General features: G+C 41.4%; 1 protein-coding gene and 1 long non-coding RNA gene across 3 annotated transcripts in view; one reads left to right on the top strand and one right to left on the bottom strand.

Annotated features, from left to right (window-relative positions):
• The window catches only part of TCF7L1 (transcription factor 7 like 1), a 66,427-nt gene extending 47,836 nt beyond the window's left edge, over positions 1-18,591 (top strand). Inside the window, exons 4-12 of the mRNA XM_083480547.1 lie at positions 2,171-2,254; positions 8,223-8,355; positions 8,638-8,740; positions 11,136-11,219; positions 12,177-12,320; positions 13,644-13,803; positions 14,869-14,976; positions 16,165-16,225; positions 17,481-18,591. Of these exons, the coding sequence (XP_083336673.1) occupies positions 2,171-2,254; positions 8,223-8,355; positions 8,638-8,740; positions 11,136-11,219; positions 12,177-12,320; positions 13,644-13,803; positions 14,869-14,976; positions 16,165-16,225; positions 17,481-17,920 (1,317 nt within the window). The 3' untranslated portion in view covers positions 17,921-18,591. The remainder of the gene's footprint in view (positions 1-2,170; positions 2,255-8,222; positions 8,356-8,637; positions 8,741-11,135; positions 11,220-12,176; positions 12,321-13,643; positions 13,804-14,868; positions 14,977-16,164; positions 16,226-17,480) is intronic.
• LOC310695875 overlaps positions 2,261-21,680 on the bottom strand; it is a 42,392-nt gene continuing 22,972 nt past the window's right edge. For both annotated transcript variants that reach the window (XR_014520323.1, XR_014520324.1), the window contains exon 3: positions 2,261-3,254. This is a non-coding gene — a long non-coding RNA (uncharacterized lncRNA). The remainder of the gene's footprint in view (positions 3,255-21,680) is intronic.

A 21,680-nucleotide genomic window follows, 5' to 3' on the forward strand; every position in this document is an offset into this window, starting at 1 on the left:
ATTGTAAAATATTGCTGTTATTGATTCAACTTCTTGTTACTTGTTTCATTTCATTTTTTATCTCATGAGCCAAGCATCTCAATGGGAGAAATGATTTTATTGGAGGAAACTAGATCTAGTTCCCCATCCCTGGCCCATTTAGTCCATCCTCCTGCTCTCATTGTGGCCAGATTCCTATGGGAAACCTGCAAGCAGGACACAAACACATCAGCGTTATCTCCACTTGTGATTCCAGCAACTGATACTGAAAGGCATACTGTCTCTGGCAGTACAAAAGTCAGCGTATATTACAAGCACAATTTGTTGTACAGGAGCACTATAAGGTATGATGATGAAGATGAAGATGATGATGATGATGAAGATGAAGTTCTCAGGGTAGTTCACATCATAAAAGCCCTATTCCCCATAGAGCTAGAATTTCATAGTGGTTTAACAGTCCTTTCACAGGATACTCTGGGAATTGTATCCCTGTGAGGGGAATATTGGTCTACGCACAACTCTCAGTGCCCTTAACAATCTACAGCGTCTATGTGTATTTGGGGAAAGCCCTGAGTGCTTAAAATGATATAGGGATTTAAATGTATAGTGCGAGTGTGGTCTTTTGGATGGGCTGGGTGGCAGGAGAAATGCAGCCCATCTGATGAAGCAAAACAGCTTTTGCTTCTCTTGTATTGTTCTGTGATTGCCAAACTTAAGCTTTTCAGAAGATAGTGGCCTTTTTAGGATTGAATCTGTTCCGATGGCCTGTTGTAACAGATCAGCACTTATTCATCACGTTCTACTTGCAACAGATAGTAGAAATATATGTTGGAGGAAATGTGAAGGTTTGTTTTAAGTTGAAGGGTTAATCTTCCATTTAAATTATTGGTTGTTCTGCCTCTAAATAGAGCATGCTGGGATTTCCTTCCAGCTGTTTTACATCATGAAGATTTGTGTGCTAGGGAAATTCCAGAGCACAGCTGCAACTCATCCACTCCACATTCCCAAATCTCCACATTTCACAGGACATACTGCGTTCAGCTATAGGGCATGGAATAATTTTCTTCCTCTGCTAAAAACACAAAGTACCTAGTAATTCTAAGATGCATTATGTCTTACAGTTAGAGGAACTGATTGTGTGAGAGATCCAACAGTGCAAGTTAATTTAAATTGCTTTACTATTCTTGCTAGCAAAGTGTCAGGAAAATAAAATAAAAAATCCATGTTAGCACTACATTGAAACTGGTCTAAATTAAATTTAGTGCCATGCTGTATTAAATGTCAGTGTTTTAAAAAACAAAACTGTCAGATTGTTTTACATAGTTGGTGTTAAAAAATAGTCAACTAAATACTTTCTGGAAAATCACGTTTATTGTCTTTGAGATACGGAGTTCCCTAATCTTAAATTCTGTGGAAGCGCCAACATACACAAGAATTTGCTGGATCATTGTGTTACACTCACAATACTTGTGCACATTCACAAGACACTTTGCCTGTACTCAGAAGCCCTGTTGAGTTAAATGGGATGGTATTATTCTCAAGTTAGTGTCAGTAGCTCATCTACACCAATATTGCTGGGAATAAGTTTGGTTATATGCTCCCCCTTCTTTCTTCCTTTACACTTCCATCCTTATCTTGCAAATCTCTCTGTGTATATTTGTGTATGTGTGTGTTAGTCAGCATTGCTGATCAATAAATCACAGATGAGCAAGAAGGTAAAAAACAAACAAACATCAGCAGCATTTTAATTGTGAAATTGCCTTAATGTCATTGCATGTGGATTACATATTTTAGACACAGTGTTATCTGCAACATTTTAGACCTTCTTCATATATGGAGTTGGGCCAGTCACATTTTTTCTTTCCAATCCAGTGCCCGTAGCTTGTGTTGGAAGAAGAAACCATATGATCTGAGCTTCCATATGCTACCAAGGTGATCTGGGAGGCAACCATAAGAGATTTCCCATTACTATGATGCCATCTTTGTGACCTGTGAGATGGACTAAAAGTGCATCATAACTAGTGAGGAGGTTTTTGATATGAAAAACATAATCCTGCGCTTCAAGCCTTTTTGTATCTGAACAATGTTGAAAGTTGCATTTGTTTGGTTTCTTGGGCCATGAAGTTATTGTGAAATCTGTTGTCAATTTGATTTTTTGTGGCTTTATCTTCTTTATTTCAATATCTTTCAGTATCTGCAGGTAAAGTGGCCACTTCTAGATGTACCAGCTGGAGCTACACTAAAGGATGCAAGGTCGCCCTCTCCTGCACACTTGGTAAGTGTTTGTTGCTTGGTTTTGCGTTAACCCTTCCTGGTCAGACAGTATCTATAGGAATACTCTTATGTAAACTAAAAAAAGTTGGAGAAGTTTCTGCCTAAAGGAGAGAAAAAGAAGACTGTTGAAAATCAGAAGGTTTGTCAGATTAGAATCACTATCGTTGTTGGATCTTGACAGTATTAGGAGCTTGCACAAAGATACAGATACAACAGAAAAGCTGAAAACACTCTTCTTCAGCGTCTGCTTTTGTTGAGGGAGCACCCAAATCCTGATTGTTTAGGGATAAAAGAGAATGTCAGTCTATAGAAAAGCTATTTTAAATTAAATGGTTAAGTTCTGCCACCAAATAATAATTCAAGAAATTAGAAGAAACAAAAAAGTTGTTGTTGAACTAGACATTTGGGTGAATATTCAGGGTTCTTTTGCAGTCTTTAGCTGTTTTTTTCAAGAGCCTGTATAGTACAAGGTACCAACGCTTAGTAAAAGTCATTGAAAACTTATAATAAGTTGCTAAGCATTCAGGTTCCTCTTTTGTGATAATCATTTCAGTCTCTCTCTCTCCCCCCCCCCCGCCCCCCGCACTTACCACAGAGTAAGGTAGAATAGACAGAACCTGAGTTTCCCATGTGAAAATAATTGATGACCATTTCTCAGCAATAGTTAACTTCATGGGCTACTTTTAAAGTTAGCACAAGTATTCAAAAAGAGTGAAAACTGAGGCACTTCATTCCCAAGCCGTGATACCTTGACTTAGGCTTTGGGAATTCATGAGGCAAAAACATCACTGGAAGCTTTGTTTGAATGAACGATAAAAGCCACCCCTCTATTCTCAATATAAGTGATATAAAGTACCTTTTAGTTCTCCTGCAGCCCTCTTGCGCCAATCCTCACAGACATTGCTTGTTGTATCCACTACAGTTGCAAACCTGTTCACAAATGCAGTCCTTGCATTTATGTTGAGAGACGTGTTCCCAGGTGTAGTCCATTGCCAATTAATCTAAAATCAATATAAAAAGTAAGCGAAACTTTTTGAGAAAATTAATATTACTGATGTTTTACTGTGGAGAAAGGATGGGTACAAAACTTTCAAATTCTGCCTTTAAAAAGAGGGGTTTGAAAAGTTGATGGCAGAAGCCACTATTTCCTATGGCTTTTTAAATTGTATTGGGGGGAGGCATTGTTTTTGTTTGTTACTATAGTATGCAATTTTTGTGTTTTCATATTGTAAACTGCCTTGTGATCCTCGGACGAAGGGTGGTATACAATATTAATTAATTAATTAATTATCGGTTCTGTCTGCTACAGTGGTGGTAGACGTGTGCATAAAACAAATACAACATTTTGAAGTAAATAGGGAGGTGAAGGTGTGAAAATGGTTCAATCCCACTTTCCCAGAAAAAGGGGAAAGGGAAACAGCGATTAAAAAAATCAACCAAGCAAGTAGTTGCATGCCTCCCCATCTATATCATTTATTGGATCAGGAGGAGAATAGCACATAGGCACAGGTTGCAATATAAATTGCATTTATGCAGAAGATGATAAAGTAGTCTTTCAAGACAAACTCAGGCCAATGAATGTGGACTTGGAGAATTTTGAAATAAACTGCTTCACTAGCGAAGCTTATGGGTTGCCTGAATGGGGAGTATGCCTCTTTTCACCCTTCAAGAAGGGTGTTGATGTTGTTGTTTTGGTTGGATCAACCATGCTGGCTGAGTGGGTTTCAAAAAGAGAGTTCAGAGTGGGAGTGGAGGAAGAGGAGTGTTTGTATGAAGGGGGAGAACATGTAAGTATGAAAGTTCAATATGCATGTAAACAGAAATGTTTTCAGGAGGTTTATTCCTTGATCATATAATGGCATATTATTGGCAGTTTGAGGATAATGTAGCTTTCTTTCTTGAGTGATTTGGTCTGAAAGAGTTTTGAGGTTTTTGCTGTGGGTTTGCTTTATTGGCTCACTCGCTTGAGGATTCTACTTTGCATTGGTTTTGAGGTTTCTGCTATGCCAGTGGTTTTCAACCAGTGTGCCGTGGCACCTTGGGTTGCCTCGAATGATCGTCAGGGGTGCTGCAGGGCAAGACTGGCCTCTATCCCTCTTTCCATCCCTCCCTCCTCTTTTGCCCTCTTGCGTCTCTGCCTTCCAAAGGCTTGCACAGCTGTTTGTTGCAACAGCCCTGGCTACATGCTCCCCAGGTGAATGGTGCCTCTGGTGTTGGCCAAGGGGTGCTGGTTGCCAGGAGCTGAGGTGGCCTTTGGAGTAAGCAAGCAGATGAGTGAGGGAGCCCAGCCAGCCTGCCAACCCTTGCTGTTGGTAATGGACAAACAAGTCCCAGGCCCCTGTGGGGCAGTGTGAGGAGGCACCTCTCTTTGGGACGGGGAGCATCTCAGAGACCGGGGGCGGCAGCTGTAGCTGCCCAGTGGACTCCCAAGGAGATGGGAGAGGAGGCTGATGAAACACTCCCAAAGGGAGGGTGTTCGAAAAAGGGTGGGAGGCTGACAGCTCTGCAAGCAAGCGGTGACATAATGGGGCTCCTGAGCCCCACAGGGGTACCGCAGAAAAATGTAGTTGATCAAGGGAGCTGTGGACTCAAAAAGGTTGAAAACCTCTGTGCTATGCAGTTAACAGATTGTCTTTTGAACTAGGAACGCTCAACTAGGCACTTTCCCATCTTTAAAATTGGTAAATTGTTGACCCAGTATCAGGAATCCATGTTTGCTTGGTGATAGGAAAGTTGGAAGCATATAGATAAATGCCACATGGCATATATGTGTGGACAAACTATTTTCATTGGCTTTGCTGGCTCCCTCGGCCAATAAAGCAAGATGAGCGCTGCAACCCCAGAGTCGGCCACGACTCGACCTAATGGTCAGGGGTCCCTTTAGCTTTAGCTTTACCATTACTGTCATATAGGGATTGTTTGTCTCCTTGAAAATCATATTGTTGCCTTATGCAACCTTCTTGAGAAAGCACAAGTATTGACTACATTGTATTGAAACTGAAATTGCACAAATTCATGCTGCATACTTGCACTTGTTGTTGGCATCTGTCTGTCTTGAGACAGCGGAGTGTGCCTCTGGGTGTGAAGTCAAACCACTGTGTTAGCAGCACCAAAGTGACCTCTCTGGGGGGCAAGCCTGGGCAGGGTGTATGGAGGTCCTGGGCTGCCCAGATGACAATACCACACTTTCAGCCTTGCTGATGTGGTCAAAAGGAAAGCAGAGCAATATTTTTGGCACCAGCTTGGCTGCAGGAGTTGCTAGAAGGAGGCATACAAGGTGCCATCTAGCTGTCTTAGGGACTTCACTCCAGATTTTTATAGGGTTCACTCCTTAGCCTTTTCTTCTCCTGAAGATGTCCCACAAGGTAGCAGGTGTAGATTTTTCCTCAGGGTTCCTGAAGGCTTTTTCATGAATGAGTAAGAGCTGCAAGGCAGCAGAAGTTTTCCTTCTACCAGATGGGCTACCTTCCCAGGTTGATGAGCCCGATCTGCCCCTCATTTTTCACTACAGCATGTGCAGTTACCTCCTTCTTGACCGTTGGGCCCACTATTGGTCTTGTCTGCTCAATCCACTGGAGCCTGTCTTCGCATACAGGGGAAGTCCCTAACTCACCAAGGGTTTGAGACCCACTGACTACCCTCACCTGGTTTAGTAGGCCAGTCAAAGATGTTTCCCAGGATGTGGCTGCTGTTGCAGGCTGACAGTTTCTAGGAGACACAGGTGAGAGCTGAGTGCAGGGTGGGGACCAAAGGTGGACAAACTACTCGAAAAGGAGCACAGTGTGCCCCCTAACAGAGGTACTACCCCTCCCCTAAAACCCTTTGCACCCTTTGTCATTAGTAAACTTGTAATAATAAAATAATCATTAGGAGATTTGTAATAGTATGGAGAAACCCCCATCACAGGGAGATTTCGCAGTAGTTGTTACAGTCATGGCAGTCACCTTGAGCGGCACAATTCGGGAGTTGTGCATGTCTTTTGGCATGGATCCCGTTTCCGAGTACTGCAAGAGAATAGTTACTGAGGGATATTCATTTTGTTTTATTACAATTACTTGATTAGATTACCCTCTCTTCACTCAAAGAGCTTTAGAAACAGCTTTTAAAAATTAAAATGATAATAAACAATGTCAGTAAAATGATTGAAATCATTAAAACAAAACAAACAAAACCTACTGCATAAAAGAAAAGTGAAACTAAATATTTAAAAACATTTGCAAATAAAAGGGCCTTTACTCAGCATTGTAAGGGCATTGTACCAGGACTGTCTTCCTGGACAGAAGCTTCCAAATCAAGATACCACCACTGAAAAGGTCCTAACTTTGGTCACCACCTGCCTTGCCTCCAAAGACAGATGAATATGGTACAGAGCCTGCAAAAACCATCTCAAAACCTAGGCATGTTCATGCTGTAGAAGGTGTCTTTTAAAGTCCTGAGCTACTTTGGATTTTGAGAACCAGTACTGAACTGTGCTCAGAAGTGGACACAAGACTGGTATATTGTGTGCTGTTCAACCAGTTTTACAGTGTGCTAGTAACTGGAAAGCAAAAGTTCTTCCATCATATTCTATACAGTTTTTGTCAAATGACCCAAATTTTACCAGGAGCAGGTTGATTTAAAGAGAATGAGTATTGCAGGTTATGATCCTCATTTTCTTTTGTAGGTGGAACATTAAAAAAATTATACTTCAGTTCATCTCCAGTTGTAAGGAACCTGTATAAAGTTCTTCCCAATTTTTTGTGTCTGGTTTCATGATTTTCTCATGAAGTAATTTTAAGGTCTCATTTTGAGTTCTTCTCCTGGATTGTGCAGGAGAATTAGGGGATAATCTCCAGAGCAGGCCTGGTACAGATTAGGAAAGGTATGGACAAGTTCAAGAGGATGCCAGTGAGGTTCATGAGCAAAGTAGAGGAGACACTGAAAGCCAAGAAGGCTTGCACCTTTAAAAAGTGGAAGTCTTGTCCAAGCAAGGAGAATAAACAGGAACACAAACTATGGCAAAGTAAATTTGAATTAATAAGACAAGTGGAAAAAGAATGTATGCAGTTGAACCACTAGATGACAAAGGAGTGAAAGAATTGCTAGAGGAGACTAGCCAACATAACAAATTTTAAAAGGGAGTTGGGGGAAGCCAGGATATTACAGACTAGTGAGCATAATGTCTGCTTGAAGTACATTGTTGGAAAACATTAAAACTAGAATTATTAAGCACACAGGAGGACAAATGTTACTGTGGAAGAATCAGCATGACTTCTACAAAATCCAGCTCATCAAACTTTTGGAATTCTTTGAGAGTATGAACCAAATAAATAGGGCTGATCCAGGATCTGGTAGACGTTATATATTTTGACTTCCAAAAAGTTTTATGACTGTGTCCCTTGCCAAAGCTCCTGAATAAATTTAGCAGTCATGGGATAATGGATTTGTAATTGGCTAAACAGGAAGCAGAGGACAGGAGTAAATGGACAGCTCTCACAATGGAGGGAAGTAAGCAGTGGAGTTCTCCAAGGATATATGTGGGGAATGGTAGTATTTAACTTGCTCATAGATTATCTGGAGTTGGTGGCAAGATTCAGGATTGTGAAAACCTTAGTGAATTGCAAGAGGTCCAGAAGGATCTCTCCAAACTGGGTAATTTTGTCCTTTAGAAAAGAATTAGATTACTGATTTTAGCTGAATAAAACCATTCTTTGCCATTTTGAAAACTTAAACGAAAACTTAAAGATTTACTTTATATTTAATACATGACAAAATACTTTGAAATGATGTAGCCCATTTTAATAGTACACACATCCCTGCCAAGGCTGATAATGGACATTCTACCTGAGAAAAGTTCTTGGATATTATTACAGGAAGTCTGGTATGAATAAAAGTTACTTATTTCTCTTCTCAGCTGACTTTCTCTAAGGTAACAGAAGATTTTGAAACGCAACTAAATTGTGCATTAAAGTCCTGCTTTTCTCTTGTAGTCAAACAAAGTCCCTGTAGTGCAGCATCCACATCATATGCACCCGCTGACGCCACTCATCACCTACAGTAATGACCACTTCTCGCCAGGTTCACCACCTTCCCATCTCTCCCCTGAAATTGACCCTAAGACAGGTGAGTTTTAAGAACGTGTGGAAACACCTCCTCCCCAGAAAACCCCCACCCAGCATGTGGTAAATTGCCAGATAATTGTTAACTAGATAGTTATGAGAATCGAAGCAGAACAAAGTCAAAAGACGCATGCAAGTTTATTGAACAGTACCGTGTGAAATTCCTGGGGGAAAACATGTTTATATTTTCTAAATTCAGGTAAGGTAGGATTCCAGTTAGAAACTGAAAGTTGGACTGGGGGCATCACAACTGTGTTAACATCCATTGGTTTTTTTCCATCACCAGGAATTCCACGACCACCTCACCCTTCAGAGCTGTCTCCGTATTACCCATTGTCTCCCGGTGCCATTGGGCAAATTCCTCATCCCTTGGGGTGGCTCGTACCACAGTAAGAACCACCAGTTTAAATCTATTCATTTCTTGCTCCCCTGCCCAGTAGGAACGGTTCCTCTCTGGTCTTGTGGAAATCCCCCCCCTTTTTTTAATGATCAGCGAGCATCTGAAATAAGTTTCTGTTGCAGTTCCATCAAACCACAATCTCTGGTTTTTAGCTCTTCATCTGCTCAAGGGACTTCTGTGGTTTTTGCTTTGTTAGGATGAGTCACATGCATAAGGTACTAAACCTTATAGATTAATATGATGAGCTAGATTTTATTAATTTACTTATCACATTTGTATCCTATGCTTTCTTCACCCAGTTGAGTAATTGAAGGTTTTAAGGTTCCAAAATTCCCTAGAGCTTTGGAACAGCACAGACTGGGCCAGCCCAGTCCCTTATTCATGGGAAAAAATGATTTCTGATCAAGAGCATTTAGAGACAAAGACTACTTTGCTATATTTTCACATGGCTAGTGGTCTTTCTATTGCCTTCTACAGGTGTTAATTTTCAAATTACTTATCTGTCAAGAAAGTCATTATTTTCCTGTCAAATAAAATGTCAGAAGTTGATGTTGGGTGAGGAGGAAGTCACTAGTTTTGTTGAATTAGAATATAATTGTTGAGTAACAAATGTAATTTTCTATATGGAAAAAAGAATAAAATATTATTATAAAAATGTTAGAAGTGACCATTAAGTGGTGGTGTTTTTTTAAAAAAAATAATGGTAAGTTTTGAGTCTGTTGCATCATTTCTTCTGTTTTCGATTCAAGCTTTCCCGTGCTCATCCACATGTAACAAAAATGGTACTACTCATGGAGAAGAGGGAGGTATTGGCAGACTCAGGGTTACTCTGAGGTTTGCAGGAATATTAAGAAAAATCTTCAGTGAGGAAAAAATAATCAAGGGAAGGACTCATTGACCATGGGATACTAACCGACTAAAAGGGAAACAACCTGAAAGTTTGGGGACCAGGGAGAAGGTGGAATTAAATGGAATGGAGTAACTAGAAAGGGAGAAAGAGGCATAGCTTTATGAAAAAGGACATAATAAACAATTTAATATGGATATTTCCTCGTTCACAGTGAGAAATTATTTTTAAATGCCCTCAATAAAGGATATGAGACATGTTCACTTTAAATCAGTGGAGAAATCGAATATTTTGATGTAGCTGTAACTGAGTGTGTTGCTCAATGGGGAGACACCATAAAGTGTTAAAAGACAGTGCCCTTATTCCGAGTTCCATGAGTATTCTATGCATGTATTCCTTTGCATGTAGGGAACGACCCCCTTCACTGAAGTGAATAGAGTATGTATCTGTGGAAGCTCTGTATGTGTATTGGGCTTCTCATATATTCAAGGAGTCCTTGGCTGGAGGTGATAGTTGCTTTAGCAAGTGTGTTTGGAATAAATTACGTAAGTGTATATATGTGTCAATGTATATGTTCACTTACTTGGTATAATAAGTTTTGTTTGCAAAATTCAGGTTTTCACTTAACTTGTCATTTCGGCCATGGAATGTGGTTGTGGAGAGGATTGAAGTTGAGGTGGGAGGCAAGATGTGTGGTTTGGAGTCTGATGATGAATAGGATCAGCAACACTAACTATATTGAGTATATGGAGAGCTATTTATTTTATTTTATTAAATTTATTAGTCACTGTTTTACCCAAGTAACTCTAAGCAACTTAAAATATATAAACAAACAGCTAATGTATATAAAAGCCTTTCCTGGCCATTAATTCCATATTTTCCAAGTTAAAACAACTGCCACATTATTTGCAAAAATTATATATTTAAAAACATTGAAAGCTGTGATTCTCAATAAGAAAAACTGTTGCCTGATAGGAGATTCCATGCATATTCAGTGGTTCCATGGCTGGGTAGAATCTTGACAGGCCTCTTGGGCTTCCTGATCAGAAGGTCAGCGGTTCAAATCCCCGCGACGGGGTGAGCTCCCGTTGCTCGGTCCCAGCTCCTGCCAACCTAGCAGTTTGAAAGCACGCCAAATAGTACAAGTAGATTAATAGGTACTGCTCCGGTGGGAAGGTAAACGGCGTTTCCGTGCGCTGCTCTGGTTTCCAGAGGCGGCTTAGTCATGCTGGCCACATAACCCAGAAAAACTGTCTGCGGACAAACGCCAGCTTCCTTGGCCTGTAAAGCAAGATGAGCACCGCAACTCCAGAGTCGTCTGCGACTGGACTTAACTGTCAGGGGTTAGGGTCCTTTACCTTTACCTTTTTAATCTTAGTTTAACACACAAACATTTTCTAGATTGATACTTAAATTCATAGACAGTGATAAAAAATTGTACTTTTGGGTAGTTTTGGATTATAAATGTATTTGGATCTGTGGCTGGCAATTACATTGAAGAACCTGCTCTTGATTTCATTTTTCTTGTTTGTTTTAGGCAAGGACAGCCAGTGTATTCCATTCCTCCAGGTGGGTTCAGACATCCATACCCTGCCTTGGCTATGAATGCCTCAATGTCCAGGTGGGTTCAAGTAGGAGAAAGAGGCCTAATTCTCACTGAGGTGGTGAACTTATGTCTGGCACCTACCACTTTAGATGGCAGGGAAGAGCTCACATGGGGACATGCTTTCTCATGAAAAAGAGTTCAGCACATAGAAAAACTGTGTGTCTCTTGCCTTGCATCTTGTTTTCTCTGTGAAGGGTTCCCCCCCCCCCCCAGAGGAGCATTCAGACATGTGAGCTCCCACCTACAGAAATGGTTGCTGTTCCATGTGTGTGTAAATCATCCATTTTCTCTAGTAGATGCTACTGTCTGTTAGATTGCATGGGGTTGTCATGTCAGCAAAAGGACTGCATGCTGAATGGGAAATAAAGCCACAGGGGATAGAGAAACTGGAACACTTTTCAGCCCATGATCCTGTGTTTATACTCAATGGCAATTTTGTACTTGTGGCATGCTGAGCACTGCATGCATTTACAGATAGATGTCTTGACTAACAGTGAGTGAGGCTTGTAAAGGAAAATGAACACATTTTTCTAATAATGAACAGAGATCAACAGAACAGAAATAAATTAGCATTCAAATATATTCAGTATGAGAAATGTATGGAGTTGCTTCAGAATAAAGGCAAAAAGATAGAATGTACAGGTGTATATTCATCCCCCCTTGTAGTTCAAGTGTTAGCTCTGATGAAAGTTATCTGTGATTCAATAGGGGCAGTAATAAGTTGATTGTTTATAGTATTGCCTCCTATTTCTGTCATTGACCTTCTGCATAATCCTTGGGTCATCTGCTTCACTGTTCTCTAGTAGCTTGGCAAGGTACCGCGAAAAAGAGAGATAGGAAATGTTTAGGACACTCAATATTTTTGGAAAGCAGGGCATGAGGAAATAGGAGCATGAGGATGATGTTTAGAGTCTGAAATGGTTAAGCTTAGAGGTATTTGCTTTCAGCATCTCACTTGCAATTGTGCTCCAGTTTGATGTCTAGCAGGTTTTCTCCTCATATGGTTCCTCCTCCTGGTCATGGACTTCATCCCTCAGGAATCCCACATCCCACCATTGTGTCACCCATTGTAAAACAAGAGCCTACACAACCCAGCTTGAGTCCTGAAGGAAGCTCGTAAGTAATAGACTAGCCAGGTGCTGCCTGGATACTTTATTTTGTCAGGAGATATAATGGGAAAGGGGCCATTATCACTGTAGTGTAATTATTATTTCTCAATGTACCTTATTTTTTTGAATTTCCACCCCTTCTCATAAGGTCACTACAACTTAGTCTAGCTGTGGAAGGCTGCTATCACTGCCATTTTTTATGCTACACTGTGGGTTTTTCCTCAAAAAAGTAATATAATAATTCAGTAGTAACAGGGTCAAATTGTACGGGTCAGGGAAAGCCAGGGCAAAAAAGATCTGTCTATACAAGATGTTTGAAGCAACTGACACATGGCAGAGGCATTCACATTCCAGAACACATATCCTCTTTGGAGGCCCTAATCAAGCAAAGTGGGATGGGTGACCTGTAAAGTGATTGCACCCCAGTCATGGAATAGCCTCCCTAGAGCCTTGCCTTCTCTCTGTTATTTTTGGCAGTAGGTGAAGAGATTTTTGTTCATCCAGGCTGCTGGTTCAGTTAGTTTATATCACAGGATAGCAACCAGCAGGGTTTGGGTCTACATATGTTGCAAGAAGGAGTGTGCATGAACTGAAGCACAAGTTACTCTTCCCATAGAGGTATTGCAAAAGAACTGCATCCTTGCGACAAGTTCTGCCCACATGCACAACCTCTCTGCCCAAATCCAGCTGTAACACTTATTAAATCTTACATATGATTACAGCCATTATGCAGCATGTATTTTTCTTTTGCACCCAAGAGCAAGAATTCTCAAAACATGACTGCTATACTTCACACAGCTAGAGCTCCTAAATGTTACACTTGAGGGATAGGCGACTTGCTGCAAGGTTGCCATTTCCATTGCTAGCGTGCTGTCTTAATTCACAGATATGGAATAAATGGAAAGAGCATTACAATATGCATGTGATCTAACCAACTGACTGGTTTTTAGTAGAGGTATAGTCATACCTCTTGTTACGTTCAGTTCAGGTTACGTCTTTTCAGGTTGCATCCCGCAGCGACCCAGAAGTACCGGAAAAGGTTACTTCCGGGTTTCGCCGCTCGCACATGCGCAGATGCTCAAAATGATGTCATGCGCAGAAGTGGCAAATCACGACCCACAGACGCAGTTTGTGTTCTGCTCATGTTGCGAACGGGGCTCCGGAACGGATCCTGTTCGCAACCAGAGGTACCACTGTACTTTGCCTGTTAGAAAGAGCATTCTTCACTCCGAACATCTTATTCTTTGTTGCCTGCACATGGTTGGTAGGAGAGAGCCTGTGGATTATGACTGGGACTATGGGATAGTAATGAAAGATATTATTATTGCAGAAAAACACCTGTTATTGTGAAGAAGGAGGAAGAGAAGAAACCCCATATAAAAAAACCATTGAATGCATTCATGTTGTACATGAAGGAGATGCGGGCCAAGGTGGTGGCAGAGTGTACACTGAAAGAGAGTGCAGCTATCAACCAGATTCTAGGAAGAAGGGTACAAAACAAATTATTGGCTTCTTCACTCGACAGCTAGGCTACTGGGCTGCATGCGCAGAGTTGGCTTGTAGTTTCATCCATATTCTATTGTTCTTGTGACAATGGATTCTCACGTACCGATTTGCTGAGCTCCTGTATTGGTTTAGGATGTCCAGGAACTGTTCAGGGAACCAAGCTGTTAGAATGTTCGAAGTCCACCTTGTGGGGAAAGGCAGATTTTTGTCAGTTTGGCCGAGATGAAGACTTTGCATATAAGCCTTAGAGGTTTTGTGGAACAGGCCAGGACAGAGTCCCCAGGCGCAGGGAATCCATCGCAAGATGACTGAAGGAAGGGTGTGGAGGAGGCAGTGGACCAAAGAAAGAACCCGAAGGAAAACTAGGTGTGGGGGGGGGAGGGGGGAGAAACCTGAGGAAAATGGCAGAGGATGCTTGGAATCGGGGCAAATGGAAGCCCTGGAGAAACTTCACAGTATGGAAAGTCTAGAGGTCCTGTAGGCTATGGGTGGAGGGATAGGGGTGCTGTGGAAAATGTTAAGATGGGACAATGCAGGCAGGATTCTGAAAAGTAGGGACCTGTTACAGAGACCACATCGAAGAAAAGAGAGATCAAAGAGAATATATGACTGAAGCAATATTTCACAGAGGCCCTAGAGGCATGAGGTGTGCATTGTCAGCAGGAAATATGTGGACAAACTAGGAAGGCTGGGCACTGAGTTCCAGGGAGGCATGTAGCTTCGGAAGGGCTCCTGTACCTTTAAGAGTTGCACAGAGCAGTCATTCTACCAGTTGTTGCTGCACTGTTGTGATCTGATGATCCAGATGGAAAAGGGAACAAAAAACAGGGCGGAGGATGGCTTTCGTATATATATATTTTGGCTACAAGCTTCTAGTTAAAGATGGTTGCTCATATGTAGGCCTTGAGCCAAACATAGCATATTGTTTCAAACTGTGTAGCTATGTAGAAAGGAAAGGAAAGTTTTGTCGTGTTTTTAGAGAGGGGAGGTGGCACCCCAAATTTCATTAGATGACTTTCTACAGTATCTTTTCTGCTAACATACTTTAGTGGCATTCGCTGTCCCGTGAGGAGCAAGCCAAGTACTATGAGCTAGCCCGGAAGGAGCGACAACTTCATTCTCAGCTCTACCCAACTTGGTCTGCACGAGATAACTATGTAAGTTTATAATCAGGGATGTATGTATTCTGTTACAAAAAATAAATAATTGGCTCCAGGAAATCTATGTCTACCCCTTTGTGATCATATAAATTAAGCTGCATTTCATGGATTTTTGTCACTGTTGGTGCTGCTGCTGCTGTTATTAGAGAGATTTTTAAAAACGGGGAGAGGGAAGTGGAACAAGGAGAAAGCAGAAGAATGATGACAATGTTAAAATAAGGAAATGGAAGTATGGGATTAGGTGGCCAATCATGGGATGGAATAGTAGCAGAGGGGGAAGATAACCCTTGTAGCCAGTGCTATTTTTCTAGAAAAAGAGGTGGTGGAACTCACCATGAACGACTCTCTTGTCCTCTTATAATGGCAATGGTGCCCACCTGAGATGTGCCGGAACTGAATTCCAGTGAGTTCCAGCTGGAAACAAAGCCTTGCTGGTAACCATCACCTCTAAGTGTTTGCTGAACACTTGCGCATACGTTTCCAAGGGTTTTTGTAAAGGGATTAAGCTAACTACTTTCTAAGCATTTGTTTAATGCTTTTTTTAAAATAAAATATTTATTAAAGGTTTTAAACATTTATAACACCAAACACATACAACACCATCACCAAAGTAAAAAAGAAAATACACACAAGACAAAAGAAGTACACCATGATTAAGTTTCAAAAACCAAGTTTCCATAAACTTCTTTTTGGACCTCCTCACATCTCCCTTTCCTGCGTTCCCATTTATAAAATTATATTTCAGCAGTGCTTCACCTACTCTCAATTCTTATTTTTGTTTAATTCTTCCTTGGAACTCCACATTGACGACTGCTATGACAAAGAACCATTATTTAACTGGCAGCATGCATCTTGAAGAAATTGTCCTTGTGAAGAGACAGTTTCTTCAAGATGTATGCTGCCAGTTGGATGGCAGTTCTTTGTCATAGCAGTCTTCTTCCTATTTAGGCAAAAAAAAAGCTGGATTTCCAAGCATAATTATAACCAAAATAAATGTAGTTATGATAGTATGTAGACCTTCTTAATGGCCTAGTATTTCTCTCTGCTATCTTTCTTTACCTATACTCCACAGTTGTTGTTTTTAAAATTCAAGTTTACAACTCAGAGAAACTCTGTACTAGTCTTATATATTGTTGACTTCCTTTCCTTTCCTTTCACAACTTTTTGTAAATTTATCCCTTTCAGGGTAAGAAAAAGAAGAGAAAAAGAGAGAAACAACCTCAGCAACAAATCCAAGAAACAGGGAGTAAGTACCAATGCCTTGCCCTTCTGTAGTCTGGCCCCAGTCCATAATGGGCATGACAATTCTAATTTTTCCCTCACTGTGAAGGGAAAATGAGAGTCTGGAATTCCTAATATTTGCTACTGCTTGTCAGTCTCCTCTCCAATCCTTGTAAAATAGAAAATGAAGTGTAAATTACTCCCATCCTAGGACAAACACTTAAGAACAAGTATTATATAGCTTCCTTCTACACACAGGGATAGCAAGATGCCAATAGGATTATTAGAAAAGCAGATGGAGGAGGCAGGTGGAGAGGAGAAAAGAGTTAGCCGCTGATCAAGTCTGCCCCCCCCCCCCGAATAATGAACAAGATATGCACTTAATATCAAATGGCTACATTTGAACTTTTGAACAGTTGCTCTCATTTTATCAGTAAGGGCTGCCACTTCCAAATAACTGAGAATCCAAAGAAACCAGATTTGAATGTGGTGCAGAAGCCGGTAATTCCAAACCTTTTAGAGTTCGTGCAAGAACTTCCAGGATCTGTACATTTTAAATTGTAGACCAGTTTTAGCTTTTGTGAGAGCCAAAACTTGGGGTGCAAGCTTGCTTTCTCCTGCTCCAGAAGGTAGAACCCAAACCAATAAATTGAAGTTACAAGAAAGGAGTTTCCGACTAAACATTGGGAAGAACTCTCTGACTTTACGAGCTGTTCAACAGTGGAATGGACTCCCTCGGAAAGTGGTGGATTCTCCTTCTTGGAGATATTTAAACAGAGGATGGATGGCCATCTGTCATGGATGCTTTAGCTGAGATTACTTCATTGCAGGGGGTTGGACTCGATGACTCTGACGGATCACTTCCAACTCTACAATTCTATGAGATAAAGCTAAGGAAACTCACAAAATCCCTAAAACTGTCTAGCATCCTTGAAGTTGAATTCAAGGGGCTTTCAGTGTGGCCGTCTAGAGGGTCTTCTAGTGTTGTGGATTGCTCTGATGCAAGCCAGTCCCTACACCGGTTTGCAACACTGCCTGGGAGTGCCTTCTTTCAAATACAGGAAAAAAGGCTTTTGTAGCAAAGGAACTTTCCCCCATCTAACCATTTGGCTACTTTTACTACCTGGCATTTATCTGCCGCTTAATCTAGCATTGTCAACACAGTAATGCGTTTGGAATTGAACAGCCATATGTCGCTCATGGGGCAGCCACGAGCAAGTCACTGAGCGTGTAGGATAGAAATTAACCGATAAATAACCTTTCTTTTTTGTCACTTATAGATTCTGTTGTGTCAAAGAGCAAGAAGCCTTGTGTGCCATACCTGCCAGCTGACAAATCCTGTGACAGCCCTGCATCCTCTCATGGCAGCATGTTGGATTCTCCAGCCACTCCCTCCACAGCCTTGGCATCACCTGCAGCTCCTGCTGCCACCCATTCTGAACAGGCTCAGCCTCTCTCCCTGACTACCAAGCCTGAAGCCAGAGCCCAGCTGTCTCTGCACTCTGCTTCTTTCCTGTCAAGCAAGGCTGCCTCCTCCTCTTCCTCCTCTAGCCTGACAAGCCAATCGTCACTCCTCTCGAGGCCCCTTCCATTTGCCTCCATGCCCCACGCCGCCCTCCTGACATCGCCTCCTTCCTTTGCAGCCATTCCATCTCCTCAAGCTGCCTTGGCTATGTTGCAGGCCCAGCCGCTCTCGTTGGTAACCAAACCGGCTGAATGAGGAAGAATTTCCACCCCGCCTCCCTGCTGAAGCCACAATTGAGATTACAAAGCAGACAAGCCATTATTGGTCAATATTTGACCCTTTCTGAACTCTTCCAGAAGGTGACTCTTGAGGAAGAAAGTGCTCTACTCTCAGAGTTGTTTTCAGTAGTCTATCTAAAGACCATTTTTTTATTTTTATAAAAAACAGAAACAAAAAAAACCCACAATTTTTTTTTTATGAAACCCTGAACAGGATAAAAAAGAAAGAAAGCCAAGCCTTATGTTCCTGTCAGAGCCCCCTGGGCACATGGACTTGTACAGATGGATCATCTCTCAACGGTGTTTGCATGTTTTGTTATATTGCTTTTACTATTCCCCGTTCCCTTGGCCAGGCGAAGTGTTGATTTTACCTACTTGCTCCAGCCATCCTGCAGTGCCATCCTTTTTGTAAAAGACTTCCAACAGTTACTAGAAGACACAATACCAGATAAATACAGTGCCTCACTGTCACGTTGAGATCTGCCCAGCCTTGGGGAGGCCCCTATATTTTTCTGGAGTGATCCGTGAAAATGGCAGGACAATCCACCCTGTTTCCTTACAGAATTATTTTGTGTAGCAGGAAGTAGGGGAAAAGGCTTTGGGGAATCGCCTGTTATTTTAACGAAGGAAAATAAATCTGCATCTTAATTTGCTGTGTGCGAGTGTTCAATGAGAAAGTGACATGAACTTGGAAGAATTTCCATCCTGTGCTCCATTTGCATTTTAGGTGTAGCCTTGATTATTTTTATCCTGTGGACCACTGGCATTTTTCCTTCTTATTTGCTCTTCCTCTTCTAATATTCCACAACAATTTTCTCTCCAGCATCTTCATTAGTCGTGTCGTAGAGAGATAATGGGTATTTGTCATATCCCTTTCCAGAAGTGATGAACACCTTTCCCTTCATTCTCAAGAACCACAACTAGGTTACATCCTTCTCCCTGTTTGCTTTGGGCACCACTGTAAATCTCTCTTTCAAAGGCTACATAAAAGGAGAAAGAATTAGTAGAGAATAGGTGCAGTACCCAGGCATGTTTTGGGAAGGTTAGTCTTACCCTTCTCAAGGGTCACTGAATTGATTTTGCCTCCTGGTATTCCTGCAGTTTTTTTAGGAAGGACTAATGAGCCATAAAAAAAAGCTACAGCCAGGTTTGAACCAGTATGAACAGCACTAATAGGTATTTGCATTAGTTTACATTTTATTTATGTAAATAGGAAGATAATGAGCCTGAGCGGTCACCAAGCATTTGAAAGATAATGAGGCTCCAGTAACTACCTGGCAAGGCAGCCTTCTACTGCAAAGCCATAATAGTTTACCATATATGAACTATAACTAAGCCTTAAATAATACGTGCCAGATTAGGGAATTTCTCATTTCACCCCGTTTTGCTTTAACTTGCATTAGTTACCCCTTAACATTCTTAGACAACATCTTTCATCATACAGACTTGAGTATTAAGCACAAAAAAGAGGATTTCCCTCATGCACACATATGCTGTTTCATTGGGTATTGGTAGATGTGATTTATTCTAGATTGTGACTACTCTTCTATCTTATTAATCACTAAATATGGTTACTCAGTTTATGTAATGTAAAATTGTTCTCTTTAAAGAAAGAAAAAATGACTTCGATTTGAATTCCCACTCTTCTCCAACCCTAATAGTACGATCAAGTGAGTAATATATTGCATGTAAGTGCCCCTTTGTAAAATGACACATGCACACCCCACAGCCTAAAATTTATCTCAGTTGACTACAGAAAGTGTGGGTAATTGCATCTAGCCTGGAACTGGCCCAGTTTCTGCAGGCCCTTTAACAAGCACCTATCCATTAATTACCATTCAAAGTTTGATCCATGGAAGTCTACAGAGGCTTATCTCTGATCTTAACAATGTAGTCCCGCAACTACAGTGCTGTAGTCTCACAACTGGACAAAAAATACTACTTGAATTCTTTAAATTAAAAAGTCATGTAGCTCGGTACCAAAGATGAATATAATTGATTGACTAGCATTTAATAGTTTGTTTGCTTTAAAAGCTAGGCTGGGTTAGATCAGTGTAGCTCTCTCTTTCTCCTTTCAGCAATGTCAAGAAGTGCTTTCTGCGAGGTTCCCAGTGGCCTTCCATCCCAATACTCATCTGGTCCGCAGCTGCTTAACTGGAGGGCTAAAAGAAGGCTAGAGAAATGAAACTTAAGATTTGGATTCAGTCTGCACAGCATTTTAATTGCAGGCTGGGCCATGAAGAATTGCAAAGCAGGAGCATTTCATATGCTGTGACTTCCTTGTGCAGAAAGCACTTCCGTTTAGAAACAGCATGTGGAAAATGTATGTAGATTGCAACATAGGGTGACTGCACATGTGTCTTTTGCAGAGTTATTGAACATGGGAAAATTGTAATTGGTCTTAGTGTGTGACACCTAGGGTCTTGAAACAGGGAGTCTGATAAGCAGACTCCAGTGCCTTGTTCTGCCATCAGAAGGCAAAGCTATTAGCCAGCTATCCATTTATTTACACCTGGGCATCACCAGTGCAGCTGGCCAGGTGATAGTGCTTCTACGAGAGCGTTTGCCCAGTGGAAATCTACCTCATAGACTCTGTTTTGGCTCCTTTAAGTGTGAAAGCAAACTGCTATCAGAATGTTCAAGGCTGCTTGCCAGCTCTTCCGTGTTAACAGCTTACCCACTCTTTATACTCAGTACTTGCTGCATTCCGCTACCCTCAATCTCTCTCTCCAGTAACGATCCACTCTTGGACCATCAGGTAACACATAGCTCCTTGCTGTATTTGTATGTAGCTAAATACGTGTGCTTGTTATGCATGGGGAATCTGCTGACATAGTACTAGAAAGTTGTACTAGAAAGTGCTTTCCATTTAGAAAATGTGCAGTGTTTTTGAAGGCTGTAGCAAGGTGAAAATCTACGATTGTGACACCCAGTAGTAAAGTATCACCTCTTCTACAGGCATTCCTGGCTAAAAGTGAGTACAGGTTTTGCGGGGAAGGGAGTAACCTTGTGGTCATTTTGCTCAAGTTTGCCTGTTGTGGGTGGGAGATTTGCAGTCCTTATGGCACTTTTAACCCTCTGAAAATGAGCCTCACTTTTCACAACAGCCAGTTTCCTACTTGTCTACTGTGTGTGTCCCAGTAGATACCTGTTACCTAGATAGAGGGCACATGCTGGACACACATGAGACATGACTGGCCATGGCATGAGTCCCTCCCATGTTTTTCAGGTATGGTTCCACTTCTTTAATGTTACAAGATTTTGCAGGATTGCATTCTTGGCCATGTCGGGTGAATTGGCCTTACCACTTTTAATGAAATACTTTATTAGCCCGGCACTTTGGAAGGGCTGCAAATGGGCAAATATGATACTATAGCTACTTCTTTTATAAGGATATTTTTCCAAATTGCATTTCAGTGGCTTCTGCCAAGAATTTCGGTGTGCAAGCTTATGGCTGCGAGACTCTGAAACCCATTCTGTGCCAAAAGAAAGCCACTCCTGAAAGCTCTTCATGCTCCTAGAGCAAGATGAGACTTACCCAAGCCAGGATTTTGAGGTTGAAAAAGATGAGTGCTCCTTGCCAGTTCAGTTACACCAGGGGGAGAAAGCAGAGAGCACACTTGCATGTCAGGGCTTGTGATTTATTGCCTCAGAAAAGTACCTGATAGAAGAAAGAGCTGAAAGAGAGAGAGAAGGAAGGAAACAGAATAACTTCGTATATCAGTAACTTGATCTTC

This window comes from Podarcis liolepis (assembly GCF_965112155.1).
Source record: "Podarcis liolepis genome assembly, chromosome: 16".
Taxonomy (NCBI): domain Eukaryota; kingdom Metazoa; phylum Chordata; class Lepidosauria; order Squamata; family Lacertidae; genus Podarcis; species Podarcis liolepis.